Source organism: Aythya ferina (assembly GCF_964211825.1).
Source record: "Aythya ferina genome assembly, chromosome: 4".
In the NCBI taxonomy this organism is placed as follows: domain Eukaryota; kingdom Metazoa; phylum Chordata; class Aves; order Anseriformes; family Anatidae; genus Aythya; species Aythya ferina.
Genome location: NC_140300.1, coordinates 1,603,880 through 1,619,247, shown reverse-complemented (window position 1 = coordinate 1,619,247; position 15,368 = coordinate 1,603,880). Strand labels below are relative to the sequence as shown.

General features: G+C 48.7%; 1 protein-coding gene across 8 annotated transcripts in view; it reads left to right on the top strand.

The window, feature by feature from the left end:
- Window positions 1-15,368, top strand: part of EXOC6B (exocyst complex component 6B) — a 271,298-nt gene that overhangs the window by 184,433 nt on the left and 71,497 nt on the right. For all 8 annotated transcript variants that reach the window (XM_084517013.1, XM_084517010.1, XM_084517015.1 and 5 more), the window contains one exon: window positions 6,134-6,275. In XM_084517013.1, the coding sequence (XP_084373139.1) occupies window positions 6,134-6,275 (142 nt within the window). The remainder of the gene's footprint in view (window positions 1-6,133; window positions 6,276-15,368) is intronic.

The following is a 15,368-nucleotide window of genomic DNA, read 5'->3' as shown; positions in this document are numbered from 1 at the left end:
CTGCAGACTTTCACCCCAAACCCAGGCCTTCCCCGTGCAAACCCAGCTCAACTTTGGTGAGGTTTGCAAAGGTCTCGAGTGAACTGCTGATGCTGTGGAAGTTTTCCTGAATTCACTTCGTGTGATTCGGAGCTCTTTGGTTTTCTGCTGAGTTTGTAAATGACCTTCAAGGTGTGATTTTTTTCCCCTTCCCTGCTCTGGGCAGCCTGTGCCAGGGCTCTGGCACCCACCCGGCCCAGCAGTGCTGCCTGAAGACGTGCTTCAGGTTCTGGTTGCATCCTTCCTCTGGCTTTCTCTCCAAATCTCATCTTGCATTTCAGATAAAGCCTTCCTGAGCGTGGGGCACCAGTGCACCGAGGAAGCTGAAGCATTTCTGAACTGCCTGCGGGCTGAGCTCATTTTGCAGCGTGCTGTGGAGCAGGATCAGGACGCAGCCCTGCGACTTCTTAGGATGCCAGCATGGGAAGAGCCTTTGGGAGTGCCAGCGGTTGCACCACAGGCTTGCAAAAGCCGTGGTGGAAATTAGCAGGGCTCTGAGCCCTCCCTGCTGCGTGCGGTGGCTCCTCCAACCCGCAGCAGGAGCGCGGGGTTTTCGAGGAGCGACCTCTGGAGCTGACAGCCCCCTGCTGCGTCCTGCTCGCCGAAATCTCCACGCCGAGGCACATGTCCCGGCACCGCCGATGCGGGTGGGGCCGTTAATGATTTCGGAGGCTTGGTGGAAAACACGTCAATCAGGGGCTCGGCTCGCCGCCGTCGGGGAGCGCAGCGCGGCGGCGTCCCGCGGTGAAGCCGGGCTTGGCCTCGCGGCGCCGGCGGCGCTGCCGTCCTGCTCGCAGCCCTGGCGCCGTGGGAAAGCTGCAAAGTGAACCAGAAAAAAAAAAAAAAAAGAAAAGAAAAAGGAGACTACGAAGTAAATCTGTATGGTAAATACGTGCCAAAGAATCTGGGGAGGAAGAACCGCAGGCACCAGGGCTGCCCAGGTGGGAAGTGGCTCTGCAGAAAGGGACATGGTGGACACCGAGGTGAACGTGAAGCAGCAACGTGCTCTTGGGCCAAGAAGGCTGGTGGTGTGCTGGGCTGTGTCACACAAAGCATCGCCAGCAAGAGGAGGGAGGTGATGCTGCTTCTGTGCTCAAAACTGGTGGAGCTACACCTGCAGTGCTGGGCCCCCAGTGCCAGAGAGCCCTGGGCACACTGGGGCGAGTCCAGCATCACCCCCTGAGCTGCTGCAGGGCCTGGGGCACCTCTGCTGCGAGGAGAGGCGGAGAGAGCTGGGGCTGCTCGGCTTGGGGACGAGGAGGGTTTGGGATCCTGTCCGAGGAGGGTTTGGGATCCCCTCCGTGCCCGCCAAGCCCCGCAGGGAGGTGCGGAGAGGCCGGAGCCAGGCTCTGCTCAGCGGTGCCCAGGGCCAGGCCCAGAGTGTTTCTGGGGAAATGTTCCAAAACTGATGGTTGTCTGCAGCTGCTGGTCTTACAAGGAGCTGCTGTAGCTGGCATCTGTGTCATCGGGCATCTCTGTATTTATAAATGAAAAAAATAAGAATGCTGGGAAGGTTTTAAACCTCTGTGCACAGGGAGGGAGACGCTGATCAGGGGAGGCGGTCGTCCCCCGTGGAGCTTCTTGCACCTTCCTGTCTCTAGCCAGACGTTCAGCACGATGACTTCAACCCCTGTGGCACCTTCAGACCTTCTAGGAGTAAATAAAAGGAAAGCTGGATTAGTGCTTACAAGGCAAAAAAACTGTCTTTCATATACTTTTATCTTTCATCCCCTAATTTTGAGCGTAAGCTGTCAACCATCTGTATGTTCCTAAAGCTGAGATTAAAGGCCAACTCTTTTTTAAAAACAGAGCGGGTTTTAGGTGCTTAAACCCGAAGAATAATGGAAATAAAAGGGGGGATTCTCGGCTGTCAGGAGAAGATTCGGCTTCAGCGTTTTCAAAGGCGCAGTGCACGTTTGCACCTGAAGAAGGTTTTGGGCCCGGCCAAATCCCACGTGAAAAGGAAGGAGCAGGGGGCGGCCGTGCCAGCAGCTGCTCCCGTTGGATTCCCTTCGCCCTCCCTGCAACGAGGCGCCGTGGAAAAAAACTGGCAAAGAATTTCATAAAACACCGCTGCAGGAACCTGCAAGCCGCTTTCGCCGGGAAGGCTCGGCCGAGTTTGTTGTGCTGTCAAGCCGTGATGATTAAATTACTTTTCCCTCCCGTCCTCCTTGCGTTTGGCTTATTAACTTGACGTTTCATCTCAATTATTTGCTCTTCTTCACGCCCTCCCAGTGTCGCTTGTCACTCACTCTTTATTCGGGCAAGCCCGGCTAGCCGGAGGAATGCGTGCACCGGAGCAGGCGTGTTTGCAGGCGTAGGTAACCCTTTAGGCACCTCCGTGGTGCTGATCCCACCCTTGCTGGGTGTACGAGAAGGGTTTTCCCCTAAGATTTTTCTCAGCGAGGCAGCAAACCTTCCCAGGGGTCTTCCTTTTGACTTCACCCGTGGGGGTTTGTGCTCCGAGGGTTGCAGCCTGTGCCCAAAGCCACGCTGATGGGCGAGCACGCGGCGCTTGGCTTTTTGGATGCTTTTCCAAGCAGGAACTGAGAAGGAGAAATCCCCTTCAGACCTGAGTTGTGCAGCTCAAGAAGTCTCAAGCTGGCTGGGGAACAGCTATGGAAGAGCACGTCGAGAGGAAGGCGTTTACAGGAGCCAACCCCACGTCCTCACCGGGGGGTTTCACGCTGGCAGAGCTCTCCTGAAGTGCTGCTGGGCTCCGCTTCCAGACTTTTGAGGATGTTGTGCCTGGGTACCCCCAAAGCATCAAAGCATGGCCGTGATGCTGCCTCCAAAGCTCAGCCCTGGGCCCTGCAACTTTTTAGAGTGGCTCCTCACCCTGTAGGTGACTCCTGAAGCTGGGACAGAATTGGGAAGCGAGTCCTGGTGCACAAGGAGGGACGAGAGGGCTTAGCGTGCCCTGCGCCCCATGCCCAGCATGTGTTCAGGTCGCAGAGTTCATCAGCTTTGCTTTCTCATCCTCTCCTTCCCATCTGGACCAGGGCTGAGCTGCTCAATAAAGCATCACAACTCCCTGAGCACAACAAAACCTGCAGTGTCTGTTGGGAGTAATGAAGACAAATCGCAGCCGGCTACCAGCGTGCTCCCCACCGCGCCTGGGGATGAGGAATGGGCACGAGCAGCGTTTTAAATAACCAAATATGTCAGAACAACACAAGTAAATGACGGAGAGCAACGACCTGTGGCTCTGCTAAACTTTACGGTTGCCATGTTTCATCTTAATTTTAGTGCAGGTGTTTGGTTTGGGGTGAGTAATGAACGCTCCTGGAGCCTGGGAGCGGCAGTAAACAATGGAGATGAAGTACCCTGCCCTCCAACGCAGGGCTACGCTTTTTTTTTTCATAATAAAAAATGATTTTTTCCTACTGCTGAAGATGGATGTTGCCTGTAGATCCGAAACAACTTTGTGAAGCTGGTAAGAGCGCTTCCGAGTTCGTGGATCAAAACTGTGCTCACCTGTCCGAGCTGCCGCAATGAAACCTGCGCTGGTCCTCAGCTGGAGCACCGCGTGAAACCCCCTCGTTAATCCCAGCTGAAATTTATAAGATGCTCGTAAAAACCTGTGGGATCTCCTCGGCCACTCCTGGTTTCCACGAAGGCGTGTGAGATTCTTTTGTGTGTATTTGGAGGCGTGATGTCCGGCTGAAGTGTGGCTCTTTTCCTGGCAGCTCCGCTTCCCAAAATTGTTGTCGGACGCTTACAGACCTGAGGGCAGGATGGTCTGGGCAGCGTTGGCCGAAGGGCTCGTGTGAGTCTGCTCCCAGCCAAAATATTTGTGCTTTTTGTGTATTTAACGTACGTTGCACACCCACACTGCATACAGAAGCAGGTTACAATATTTTATCTGCCACAACTTTTGTACTCGAGCAACGAGGGATGTCGTCGGAGTAATTGTAAATGAGGGGAGAGATGCAGGTAGTTTGGACAAAACTCTGCCACGTGTTTTGGAAGCTTATCACTTCGATTTGGTGGTGATTTGGGAAACCTGCGGTGCTCACAGAAAGGACCTTTCCACCTCTGTCTCCATGGGGCATCTCAAGACATTCAGGGGTCCGCTGGGCCTTACGGAGGACCTCTGTGACCATGCCCATCGCTCTCCTCTCTTCTGCTGCTGATGCTTCAGCCAGGTCGGTGCACGGGGACGTGAGCTCAGCAACCTGCCTGTGGCCTTTCTAAAGAGCTGGTGGTTTCTGAGCACCCTCCTGTCTTTCGAGTCTTCCCACCATCATCTTTCCTTCACATCCTTCTTCGGACATCGTAACTCCCCTGGGACATCCCAGGCTTCACGTGTGCAGGTTCAGTTCTGTCCTCTACTCTCGAAGCCCGTGCCACTTTATTCATGCATCGTGGCCAGCTTTGCTTTCCAGTAAAACCCTTTTTGTAAAAAAAATAAGGTTTTCTGCATGCCAAATGATGCCTTCAGGGCCAACGGCATCAGGTTTGGCCAAGCTGATGGATTGAAGCGGGTCTGTGCAGAGCTGTTCATGGGAGCCGGCGTGCACCAAAATCTGCACAGCGAGCAGCTCTGCTGGGCGACGAGGATGAGGAAGATGAGGAAGATGATGAGGAAGAGGCATTTTTGCTTGCCCAGAACCTGCTGTTCAAATAAAGGTTGCTTGGCCTTTCAGGTCCCATTAGCTGTACACTGAATCACCTGCAGAAGGTGATTTCTCTCCCCGGACACGGTGCCTTCCCTCGGCGTGCTGATTTTGCAGCTTGTCGTGTTCCTGTCTGAAGCCTTACTGCTCGAAATTAAATCCTAATTAAATAGCATCCTAATTAAATAGCTGCTGGGGATTGCTCTTCTCCTGCTCTGTGATTGTTTTGTGATGGGGAAGTGGGAGGCTCAGCCAGGGTAACTCCTCTTGCCACGGACTGCTCTTGTGATTCACAGCTTGAGATCGCCTCTGTTCCTCAAAAGTGAAACGTCACGGCTGTAGGCCACAGGAAACGTTTTTAAAAATAAATATTTACTGACAATACTCTCAGTTTTCGTAGTAGCTGAAGCTAATGACTGCTTGTGCTTTCCTAGTAAATGTAAGGTTTCAAGGAACTTAAATAGTTGATACAAAAAAGGCGTCAAACATTTGCAAAAGATTAAGTTATTTGGTAAAAATAAGAGGAACAAAATCCTGAGAGCAACAAAACCAGTGTTAAATTATTACAATCGGTATTAATTCTGACATGTTTCTTCACCTGTAGCCTTCCAGCAGGAAATAGGCGCCTTCCTTTTGTCTGTACAGATGCTGGAAATGCAGGTAAAGCAGTTCGCACTAACGAGGAAGACGATAAAACACGAACCAGAGGAATTAGCTCTCCGGCAAGAGAGAAACCTCAAAAGCAGACGAGGGGGGCAGGTCCCCGGTGGTGCAGGACCCGCTCAGCACCAGCCTGCTTCGTGCTCTGAAGCTCTCTTAGGAGCAGTCCTTACAGGCAGCAGATAACGCCGGCGGTCAGAGCTCGTGTCCCTCACCGTGCAAAGCCTGGTGAAGGAGCAGAGGCCACCCTGCTCCCACGTGCTCGAGGCTATAAAACAACCCTTTTTTTTTTTTTTGAGGCCCCTAAAGTGCCCCTGCTGTTGTGGAACACGCGTAGGTGCTGGGTTAGCTGCAGGCTGGAGCTTTGAGTTGTCATTGCCCCCACAATTTTATCAACGAGGTAACTTCAGGCAGACGATGCAAGAAGTCAGATAAAATCGGGCACGTTGCCTTGTCCATGGTAGGATGCTGTAATGAGAGCTGCCTAGAGCTCTAAACACCCCGAGGCTTTCCTGGATTTGAGCTGCTCCTGGGCACTCCCCATCTTCCAAGGTCTGCCCCTGCTACTAGAGGTTGGACTTGATGATCTTGAGGTCTCTTCCAACCTAGAAATTCTGTGATTTTGTGATTCTGCTAGCAGCGTGGTCCCAAAAGGGGATTGATTCCCTTCAAAGACGATGGCTGCAAGAGCAAGACCTGAAAGCTGATGGGATGTGTTAAAAAAGGGCGGACTGGAGAGTCCCGGTCCAGGTCCAAGGAGCTTCTTTTCCCTGTCGTGCTCAGTGGCCTTAACACTCCTGCCTTTTGTCTTGCAGGGGAAGGTGGCGCAGACCGCCTGCATGTCGGCGTGCAAGCACTTGTCCACCTCGCTGATGCAGCTGCTGCTGGAAGCCGAAGTGCGGCAGCTGACGCTGGGCGCCTTGCAGCAGTTCAACCTGGACGTGGAGGAATGCGAACGTAAGATTCAGGCCCATTTCCCATTTCCCATTTCCCATTTTTTTTGCTTTACCCACTCGTACGTCAGGACCCGAGCCAGGGCAGTGCTGTCAGAGCCCGCTGGTGCTGTCCAGGAGGACATCTGGCAGTACCTTCAGGACACAAGCAGCCTGGCAAATTCTCAGAGATCAAAGCTTTGCTGCTCCTTTTTCTCCTAAATGCTGCATTGACGCTTTCCAGATCATCCCTGCTTTTGGGGTATTTTTGAGTATTTTAAAAATACGAGCAGTTAGAGTGGGTAAACCATGGGGAGGGCTAACAGAAATCAGTCCACTTACAATGGCTGTTTCAGAAAACAATAACTGGCTTGTGTTCTTAAGGAGCTCTGGTCCTCTCCCGACCTCAGCTGTTTGTCTTCCCTATCTGCTGCAGGGAGTTTTTCCCCAAAAAAAGCCTGCCCTTTTTGCAAAGTCACTGTTACGGGAAAGAGACGCCGTGTAAGCAAACTGGCTGAATCTATTTGGAGGTGTGCATGCGAGCATCGCAGGTGCCAACAACGTGGCTTGAGCTCAACCCTGCTCATTTCGGGTCACCTAGCTAACACCTGAGCGAGCTCTGAAATCCTGAGATTTCTCTCAGGTTGCTCATTCCCCTGCTGGCTGTAGGTGTTAACAAAATGCAGAACACAACTGACAGAATGCCTCACTTCTTCCTATTTTTACAATTTAATCCAAAGCAGGGCTAGCGCAGCTCTGGACAGGAACCTCCCTCCCTGATGGGTCTGTTTTTAAATACATATTGAAGCTCAGAAAGGGGGCCAGTCCGTACCAGAAGTGATTTTTTTTTCTAAGAGCAGCAGCACTGTGCAGTCCTTCGGTCCTGGTGTGCAGCTCTGCGATGTCCCCCTGCACCTCCGGGTGTGGGAGGCTCTTGCAGGATGTTTGTGGAAGGCAGACGTACAAATAGGGTTAAAAAAGATGATGTTTGGACAAATGAGTAACCACAGAGAGATGAGGGAATGGCAGTGGTGTCCCCATGATGACTGGGAGCTGGGCAGGTGCTGGATGCACTTGATCCTGTGCTGTGTGTAGGGCCGGGTCCTTTATTTTTGAGACAGCAGCCATCACTTTGAGCTGTTTTTTGCCTCTTTGCCAGGTTTTAGCCACATGGCATTTAAAATCTGGTGTATTGTGTTCCACGGCTGCTTGCAAAAATATCACGGGGCCAGAGGCCATGGAGAATGCTGAGCTGGGTCGGATGCAAGCGATATTTTAATTTTAGAGCAGAGGACGATTTTTTAGGGAAGTTTTTTCCAAATACCCACCTTTTTGGCTTTGTTTTGGTATGGAGATTGGGGTTTTCCCTGCTCAGATCGGGCCATCTCCTTTTGCTAATTCATCGCAACCTTTGCTGGGGATCCTTGGAGAAGGATCGGTGTTTAATGAATCAGATCCAAAGTTTGCAGCTACATCACTCGTCTCGATGCGAGCAGGACCTTATTTTTCTTGCACGAGTGCCTTCAACCCGAAGTTCTGGCTGCCTAATTTGTGTCCCATCAGCGTGTCGGGGCTGCACCGGCAGCAGCTGCGTTCTCAATCTGTGTCCGCACAGGGACGGTCTGCGGTGCCGAGAATAATAGGAAGCATTTGTCATCAGTAATAGCTTCCTTCTTTTTCTTTTGGCTGCAAACAGACTTGTGACCCTGCAGTTTTCCGCCCCACCGGTAACTTGGGTCACTAAGCAGCACCTCTTCCCTGAGAGCCCCCGGCGCTGGGTAAAACGGATGCCATTTAATATCGGCTTTAAGAGCCTGATTCCTTAAATTCCACGCGAGCTGGAGCAATTGTTCGGCGAGGAGCACTCAGACACTGAAGAGCAGGTGCCGCCAACCTGAGCAGCCGGGACGCGACCCGCTCCACCCGAGGTGCGTCGCAGGCGGGGACTGGAGACAGATGCCACGGCTGTAACCTTCCTATCCATCACTGTCACCCCGCTGCTGGCCGCAGAACGGGAAGCCCAGACAAAGTCTTTTCTTCCTTTTCGGGGGCAGGAATGCACCCGGGTGGCTTTGCTGACACCAGGAATGATTTTTGACTTCTGGTTTTGAGAAGCAGCGCATCGAGATTTGGCTTTCCAGAAAAAAAATAAAACGATCCACGGAGCAGACTGTTCTATTCAGAAAATGTGTTTCCATTTTCAAGGGTCTTTATTCATTTGTTTTCCAATTTGCGGGTGCCAATCCCGTTGCCCTTATGACATTAGTTGTGTATGTGGCTTTTTATGCCTCTGCCTCCAGCCCCCTTCGTCTCCCCAGACGCCCCGGCCTTACCTAGTTTAGCAGCTTTATCACGTACTTATCTTATTTAACTAGGGTTTTATAGCTGTTCTTATCATATTTAAATAGCATTTTATAGCCGTTCCGAGCACGTCCAGCGAGTTCTCTGGTATGGAAACTGGGCTTCGGTATTTCAGTCCCGGAGTTTATTAGGCTTTTCTCTAAGTTGATTGTGAACACCAAGAGTGTAAGCAAGTTAAGAGAGTGCTGAGAGAAGTTAATGAAAATTTAGTTGTGGATTAGGCATGGTTTGAAGGCGATGCAGATAATTTATTCTATATTGGAGCAGATATAATACACATTAGAAGAAAACGTGTTTCTGTACACGACAGATAGTAATTGCAGAGGTGAAAATGGTGATGGTTTAAGCTTAAGCCAAGACACTGGTAAATTAATTCTCGAGACTCATGGGTTCATAAAATAGTTTCTGATTTTTGGATTTGCTGTCCCATCAGCGTAACGAAGGAGAATGGCTGCAAAAGCGAGCCTCAGGCTATGGTTTGGCTCCAGACACAGGCAAGCCCGGGTGGTGCTGAGGAGGAGCACAAGCTCGTGCGGGGACCCCTTGCCCACACAATAAATCCGTCCTCTGGAGCAATGTACTCAGCAGTTTTTGGATAGCATTTTGCACATTCAAAGCACTGCACGCACAGTTTATTCATTTTATAACCTTCAGAAAGACAGTTTTTGGAGAAGTGGGGAGAAGTAGTAAATTAAATAAACGCGAGGAGCCAAATCCCACATTTCTCGGTCGTGTGAGTAGTCCCATATACGTCAGCAGCATTTCAGTGTGAAAGAGGCAAGGAAAAACGAAGCTGCAAGGTTGTAAAAATCCGATTAGGCTGGCTATGATGAGAGAAACGTGTGAAAAATGAGAACCGTTTTCCTGTGGCATTATTCCCCCGGGGAAGCTGTGGAAACCCCGTTGCAGGAGGTTCCTGTTGGACAAAGCACTCGAGGAGCTGCAGAGCAGCGCTCCTGCAGGTTGGGGTGCCGGTGTGCTTTTTTTTCCAGGAAAAAGCTTTTGCCCAAGATGTGCGTTCGAGGTTTGAAAGCCTTTTGGTGCAGCTTTACGAGTGATGTATGCGTATGGACGGCACGGCTCGAGTCCAGGAAAGTGCAAAAGTCATTTTAAATTGTTTTCTGCTGGCCAGGTATTACTTGGAGCTCTTGTTATTATTGCTTGGCTTTATATAGCTCCTTTTATGCAGTTAAGAAAGATTCTCTCACCTCTGATTTAAACATAGAGTGGAATAAGGCACAGAGGTTAAATGAGTTGTCCAGAAAGACACAGTAGGACACGTCTAATTATGTCTCAATTTAGGAGCGAGTTCTGGCTCCAGCCCAACGAGCCAACTTGAAAGGAGGGAGAAAAAAAAAGCAACTCTGGAGGAAAAAAAAAAACAAAACACAAAACTAACACCGATATTTCTGTAAACTTGTACATAGAAGAGGGGATGCTTTTTTTTTCAGAATAGAAATTTCCTTTTTAAAAGGGCTTTGCTGTCTTCCAGTATAACATCCATAACCCAAGATTTAACCGTGCTTTTTGTAATGGCTCCGTGCCTCTTCACCTCGGTTCCATACTCGGCTCTTTTGGGGACCTCCTGGTGCTGGTGTTTCTTTTTCCACATCTCCCAAAACTCAGAGGTAGTGGGAATCAAACGTAACGACCCAGATTTGGAGATTGCAACAGAAAGGGGGAAAAATAGCAAGGCGGCTGCTCTCGCTTGTACAAAAGTGTTTCACATCTATATAACTAATTCCAGCGGTGGTTGAGGCAGATTGTTTTTACAATACTTAGATCATAAAATAAGCAGTTCCATAATCTCCAAAGCCTTTTAACTGCTGCTTTATAAGAAATTAAAAGCGCCGTAAAATTATATTTAAAATTTCATTAAACTCCAAATTTTTGTTCAGCCCACTCATGGGTGTAGTCAAGAAGAAGCCCAGATGTCTCAGCCAGTTTGAGGAATACTGAACCAAACTCGAGAGCACGCCAGAATGTGCCTATAAGGGTCCCAGCGCAGCTGTTTACCACCTCATTTTTGGCTGCGTTGTCTGGCTCCAAAAAGTTTCTCACGCGGAAATCCCGGTATTTGTTCAGGGCTCCGGCGTTTGCCCACGATGCTGTGGGCAGTCCTCTCGTGGCGAGCACTGCCAGGGTTACAAGAGCTGCCTGCTCCTCTTTAGGCCGAAAATATCGAAATATCGTGCATTGGCATGCCTGGGGCTAGAGGTGAGCTCGGCTTTTCTGAGGACAAATTCCCCAGTTTGGGGATTCTCGCTGGGATCTGCCCTGCCACAACGCACCAGCCAAAGCTTGAGCAAGTTTGTGTTTTGGGGGAGAAAAGGGGACGTTGCAGTGAACAGATGGAGAGGTTCGAGGCAATCCCACCAGCAGACAAATCTCCACGGCACTATTCTCTTCAGGTTAGTTTGCCACCTGTCCTGCAGAGCCTGAAGGCAATATCCTCTAAGCCAGGAGTTTCCAACCTTTGTTTCCAAAGGAACATCCTTGTTTTCTCCACCGATCCCTGGGAACTCACAGACCGGGCCTTTTCCAGGCCTTCCAGGTACTGGCGGTACCTGCGAGCTGCCCGGTTCCCTGGCAGGACGGGAGGAGCAAATCTCCTCCTTCCCCACCTCATCACCATTAATTAATTCCGGTAGTGCTCTCTTCATTGCCCTCAGATGACCTTTCTTAGAGGCTGCAAAGTACTCGTGGTGGCCTAGAAGGTGACCCCTGGTGAATTAATGTGCATGGGGGAGAAGCACAAAACTCCTCAGCTGAGATCTCTCCACTTAGCTGCTGATGGGAGGTGTTTGGACAAGGCTCCCTGCTTGAGCACGGTACTCAAGTGATGTTTGCTCGTCTGGTTTGAGCAAACCTTGGGAGTCTGCTTGCTGTCAGAGGGAAGTGGACTTCTCTGGGACTTCTGCTTTCCTACACCATCTCTCACCATCACCCGATTTCTGCCTTACGTTCTCCGTTCATCTGTCCTATAATCCATCACTTCGTCTCCTTCAGCATTTTTAAGGATGCTTACTGATACTTTCCCATAATTAAAGTCCTTTGCAACTCACTTTAGGAAGAGAGGATGCCTCTGTCCACACCTATTTAAAGGAGATGTTGAAGGTATGACCTGGATCCCTGCAAATCCCCACCCTTCACTTCTCTTTTGAGCAAATGTAATGGGCCTCTCAGCGGGGCTGCCTGTGCATTGGACTTTAAAAAAACTAGAATTGTTTAAAATTTATGGAAAGAAACTAACAATGAGTTCAAAACCCCATTTACTTAATGCAGCTGGATTTTATCTCCTTGCAGGCTGAACTAGATCAGATGTTTTCAGGTTTGTTCTGCTATAGCAAAGACAGATGACGTTTTTACCAGCTGTCCCCTCTACCACTTTCCCCTTAACATTCAGTAAAAATACTTCTTTGGTTTCAAGACCAAACTATATCAATTGCTTTAGTTGAGGCAGTTTTCACAGCTCACTGTTTAACCACACTGTCCCCAAGCTTTGCACCCCCTTTCCCTTCCCCACCCAGCACAGACACCCACCCTATTGGCACTTGTCAACCTTTGCAGCTCAAATAAGCTAAAGGTGAGCGGTACTCAGCCCACTTTTCCTAGTATTGGTACTTTAGTGAAGCTCAGAACTTCGCATCTGGTAAGAAACATCCACTGCACGCCTTGGGTCTTGGGTTTGGGAAGCTGTGTAGATCTGTAGCTTGATTCTGTAGACCTGTCCTATAGATTAGCAGATGCCAACGTTCATTGCGCACATTTCACACAATTTCATCTGAAAATATCCATCTTTGTTCTTGAAAACATCTGGTGACCCAGTAACGAGGAGTTTCTCTCTGGTGCTGAGGATGTTCCTCCCATCAGAGCTCCTGGACCAGCCCTCTCTAGGCACTGATGGAACTCCAGGCCCGTCGTTGTTCCACCAGAGGAGCAAATGCCAGTGATAGAGTCTTTTTATGTAAGTTGACGCTATTCAGTATATTTTGGATGACTTTTGGATGAGCTTTGCTAATGTGGCTATTAATGGGGAACAATACCAAAGCAGGGCTGTATGGGAATGGTGTGGGTGGAGGTATAGCTCATACAAGCTCAGCAGAAGTTGTGCAGAGAACAGTATGACTTCTGCCAGGATGACCTTCCTTCTGCTCCTCTTACCAATTTCCTACCTATCACTGCCTTCATTTTTGCCTTGTGAGCTTCTCCAGAGTCCATGGAAACATTTTTTTCAGCTTGAGTATCCTCAAGGTGCCATTTTGTGCCTCTGGGTGAGGAGCAAGATGTCCTGTTGTTTGCCTTGTTGATGGTCTTCCAAGAGTTTGTCTAAGGACAATGGCTTTAAGACCTAGGTTATTCATCAGGGAAGATGGATGTGGTTGTTTCACCTAATACAAAAACTTGTTCTTGAGAGATGCAACCACAAGTGGATATTTCGGATTCCCCTCATGAGGAGCTGCTATAACCTAGATCCTGAAGGTCTGCCATCATAAACTCTGGTGGTGTCATGTAATTTAAAGAAAATGTTGCCTCAAAATGATCTTCTGAGGAATAAATTAGCCAGGTGTGTGTATTTTAACCACACAATATGTGTAAGATCCTGTCCCTATGCGTATAGCCGTGAACAGTTTACAGAAAGAGATTCCTCCGATTCTGTGTAATTAATTTACAGTGGATGTCTCTTTTTCTTGTGTGCGTTTGAACTCTTTATTCTTTGTTCATTGTAAAGGGCTTAACGGTTCCTGTGCCTTGATTCTTTCATTGGTGAAATGTTTTGGAAGAGAGGTTAGAGTCCCTCTGTGACCTGCCCTGGGTGGCCCAAGCCTGTAGACCTTGCAAAGACATTACTTTTTTGGCCTGAACACAAGTCTCTCAAACCTTTAGCCTGGCTAAATGCTTTGTACAAACAGGCGCATACTGATCTGCTCTATTCTCTTGTAATTTTCTGCTCAAGGGGCTGTACTGTAGGTGGCTTGCAATGTTTGCCACTTGCCTCGGTAGTGGAGAAAGTACAATAAATGAATCCGACAGTACCGAGGCCAGCACTGTGCTTGGTTGTTCTGAGAAAATTATCCTGAAATCTGGTTGAAGAGATTAAAACCAAGAAGAACTGGCTGTGTCTTTCCTCTAAAGCTCTGTTCTCCTCTTTGTTTCTTTTTTTCTTTAAGACATTGTTCATTTCTCCTTCCAAAATAAGTTTGTGGCATTGGTATGTAAAATGTGACCTATGATTACAGAAGGTACGGCTGTTTTTGTAACAACCATGGGGTGAAGCATTGCATTCATTCCTCTTCTGGCTCCTTACAGTCAATTGCTGTAGCAGCTTTCTTGTAGCACATAAGCCGTATTCTTGATCTAATTTCTCCTGTAATACAAGGAATATGATCTCATATGTCATTTCACTTCTTGGGTATCAAGTGCGTTGTTAATACCGCAGAGACTCCAATCCATTCTTTTTATGGGAATTACTGTTCAAGCAAATGTTGGTCCATAAAGAGCGTGTTCAATGTGCTACCATTGTCGTAATGTGCAGTGTTAAAGGGCAATATTACTCCATAACTCCCCTGGTGTTGCTCCCCAAAGGTTGCTTAGCAGGAGACAGCAGAGGCTGAGCTGCCGACTAGCAGCCACGGCTCGGGATCAAATCCGTCTTGGATTGCCCGTGAGCAGATGACAATAGTGACAAATTCATGAGTCTTGTGAAAACATTCAAGACTCTTTCACAGGCCTTTTCTCATGAGCATTTGAAATTCATGCTTTCGGGAAGATCTTAAATTTCACAACTCCATGTGTGCTTCTAAATAGATTCCTAGCAGCTGTGAAACCCTTCCATCTAAAATAGAAAGTTCTTTTCAATGCAGGCCTTTCAGGGTTGCTCTTTTCCAGTGTTGCTTAAAATATAATTAGTAACATGATGTGACCCCGTCTTCAGAGTGTAGGACCTAACAGCTCAGGCAGCGCGTTGGTACATCAACATAGGGACATCAGTGGCTCGGAGCAGCCCGGGGCAGGTTCACCTCACAAGGAGCAGCTCAAAGGCCATTTCACACATCTACAAGTTTTTAGCTTCTCAGGTACGTGCTTTTTCAACGTGGGGGTGTTTTAGGCTTGATGTGGCTGTGGGGATAATTTTTCCAGATGAGACAGCGAATGTGTAAAGATGATTTATCTCTTGCAGATCAGATTCAGGAAGCTTGTGTTAGCCCTGCCTTGCGTGTGTGTGTGCTGGTTCAGGCAAGCTACACTCCAGTTCTGTAGCAAATGTATAGTAAGACAACTATGCAGTTACAATTAATTAAAACAGCTTTTGAGGGTTAATTGTGAATTCACTTTGGACTATTTGCAGCCTAAATATCGCAGTAGTGGTCAGTGAAACCGGCTGGGAGCTGAGCAGCTCCTGTCTATGTCTGGTCCCATCCCCTGCAAAAGTGACAAGAAGTCCATAGACACAACAGTGGATGGGTTCTCCTGGCTTTGATTCCTGCTTTTTCTTTTCAAAATCTAAATGTTAACATACTTTTTCCATTTTTTTTTGTTATTATCTGTTTCTAATGGAAGCACTGCATACAAATAATGACTAAAGCCATGTTTGTTAGCCAGCGTTTAGATTTTGCAACAAAACAACTTTGCTTTGACTTCGCAAAGAGAAGCAGTCTTCTGTTTTATTGTCCTGCAGCAGTTGTCACTTGAGTGATCGCTGCGAAGATGAGTGATCGTTTCAGTCGTGGAGCTCTTCTGGCATCTGCACACATTA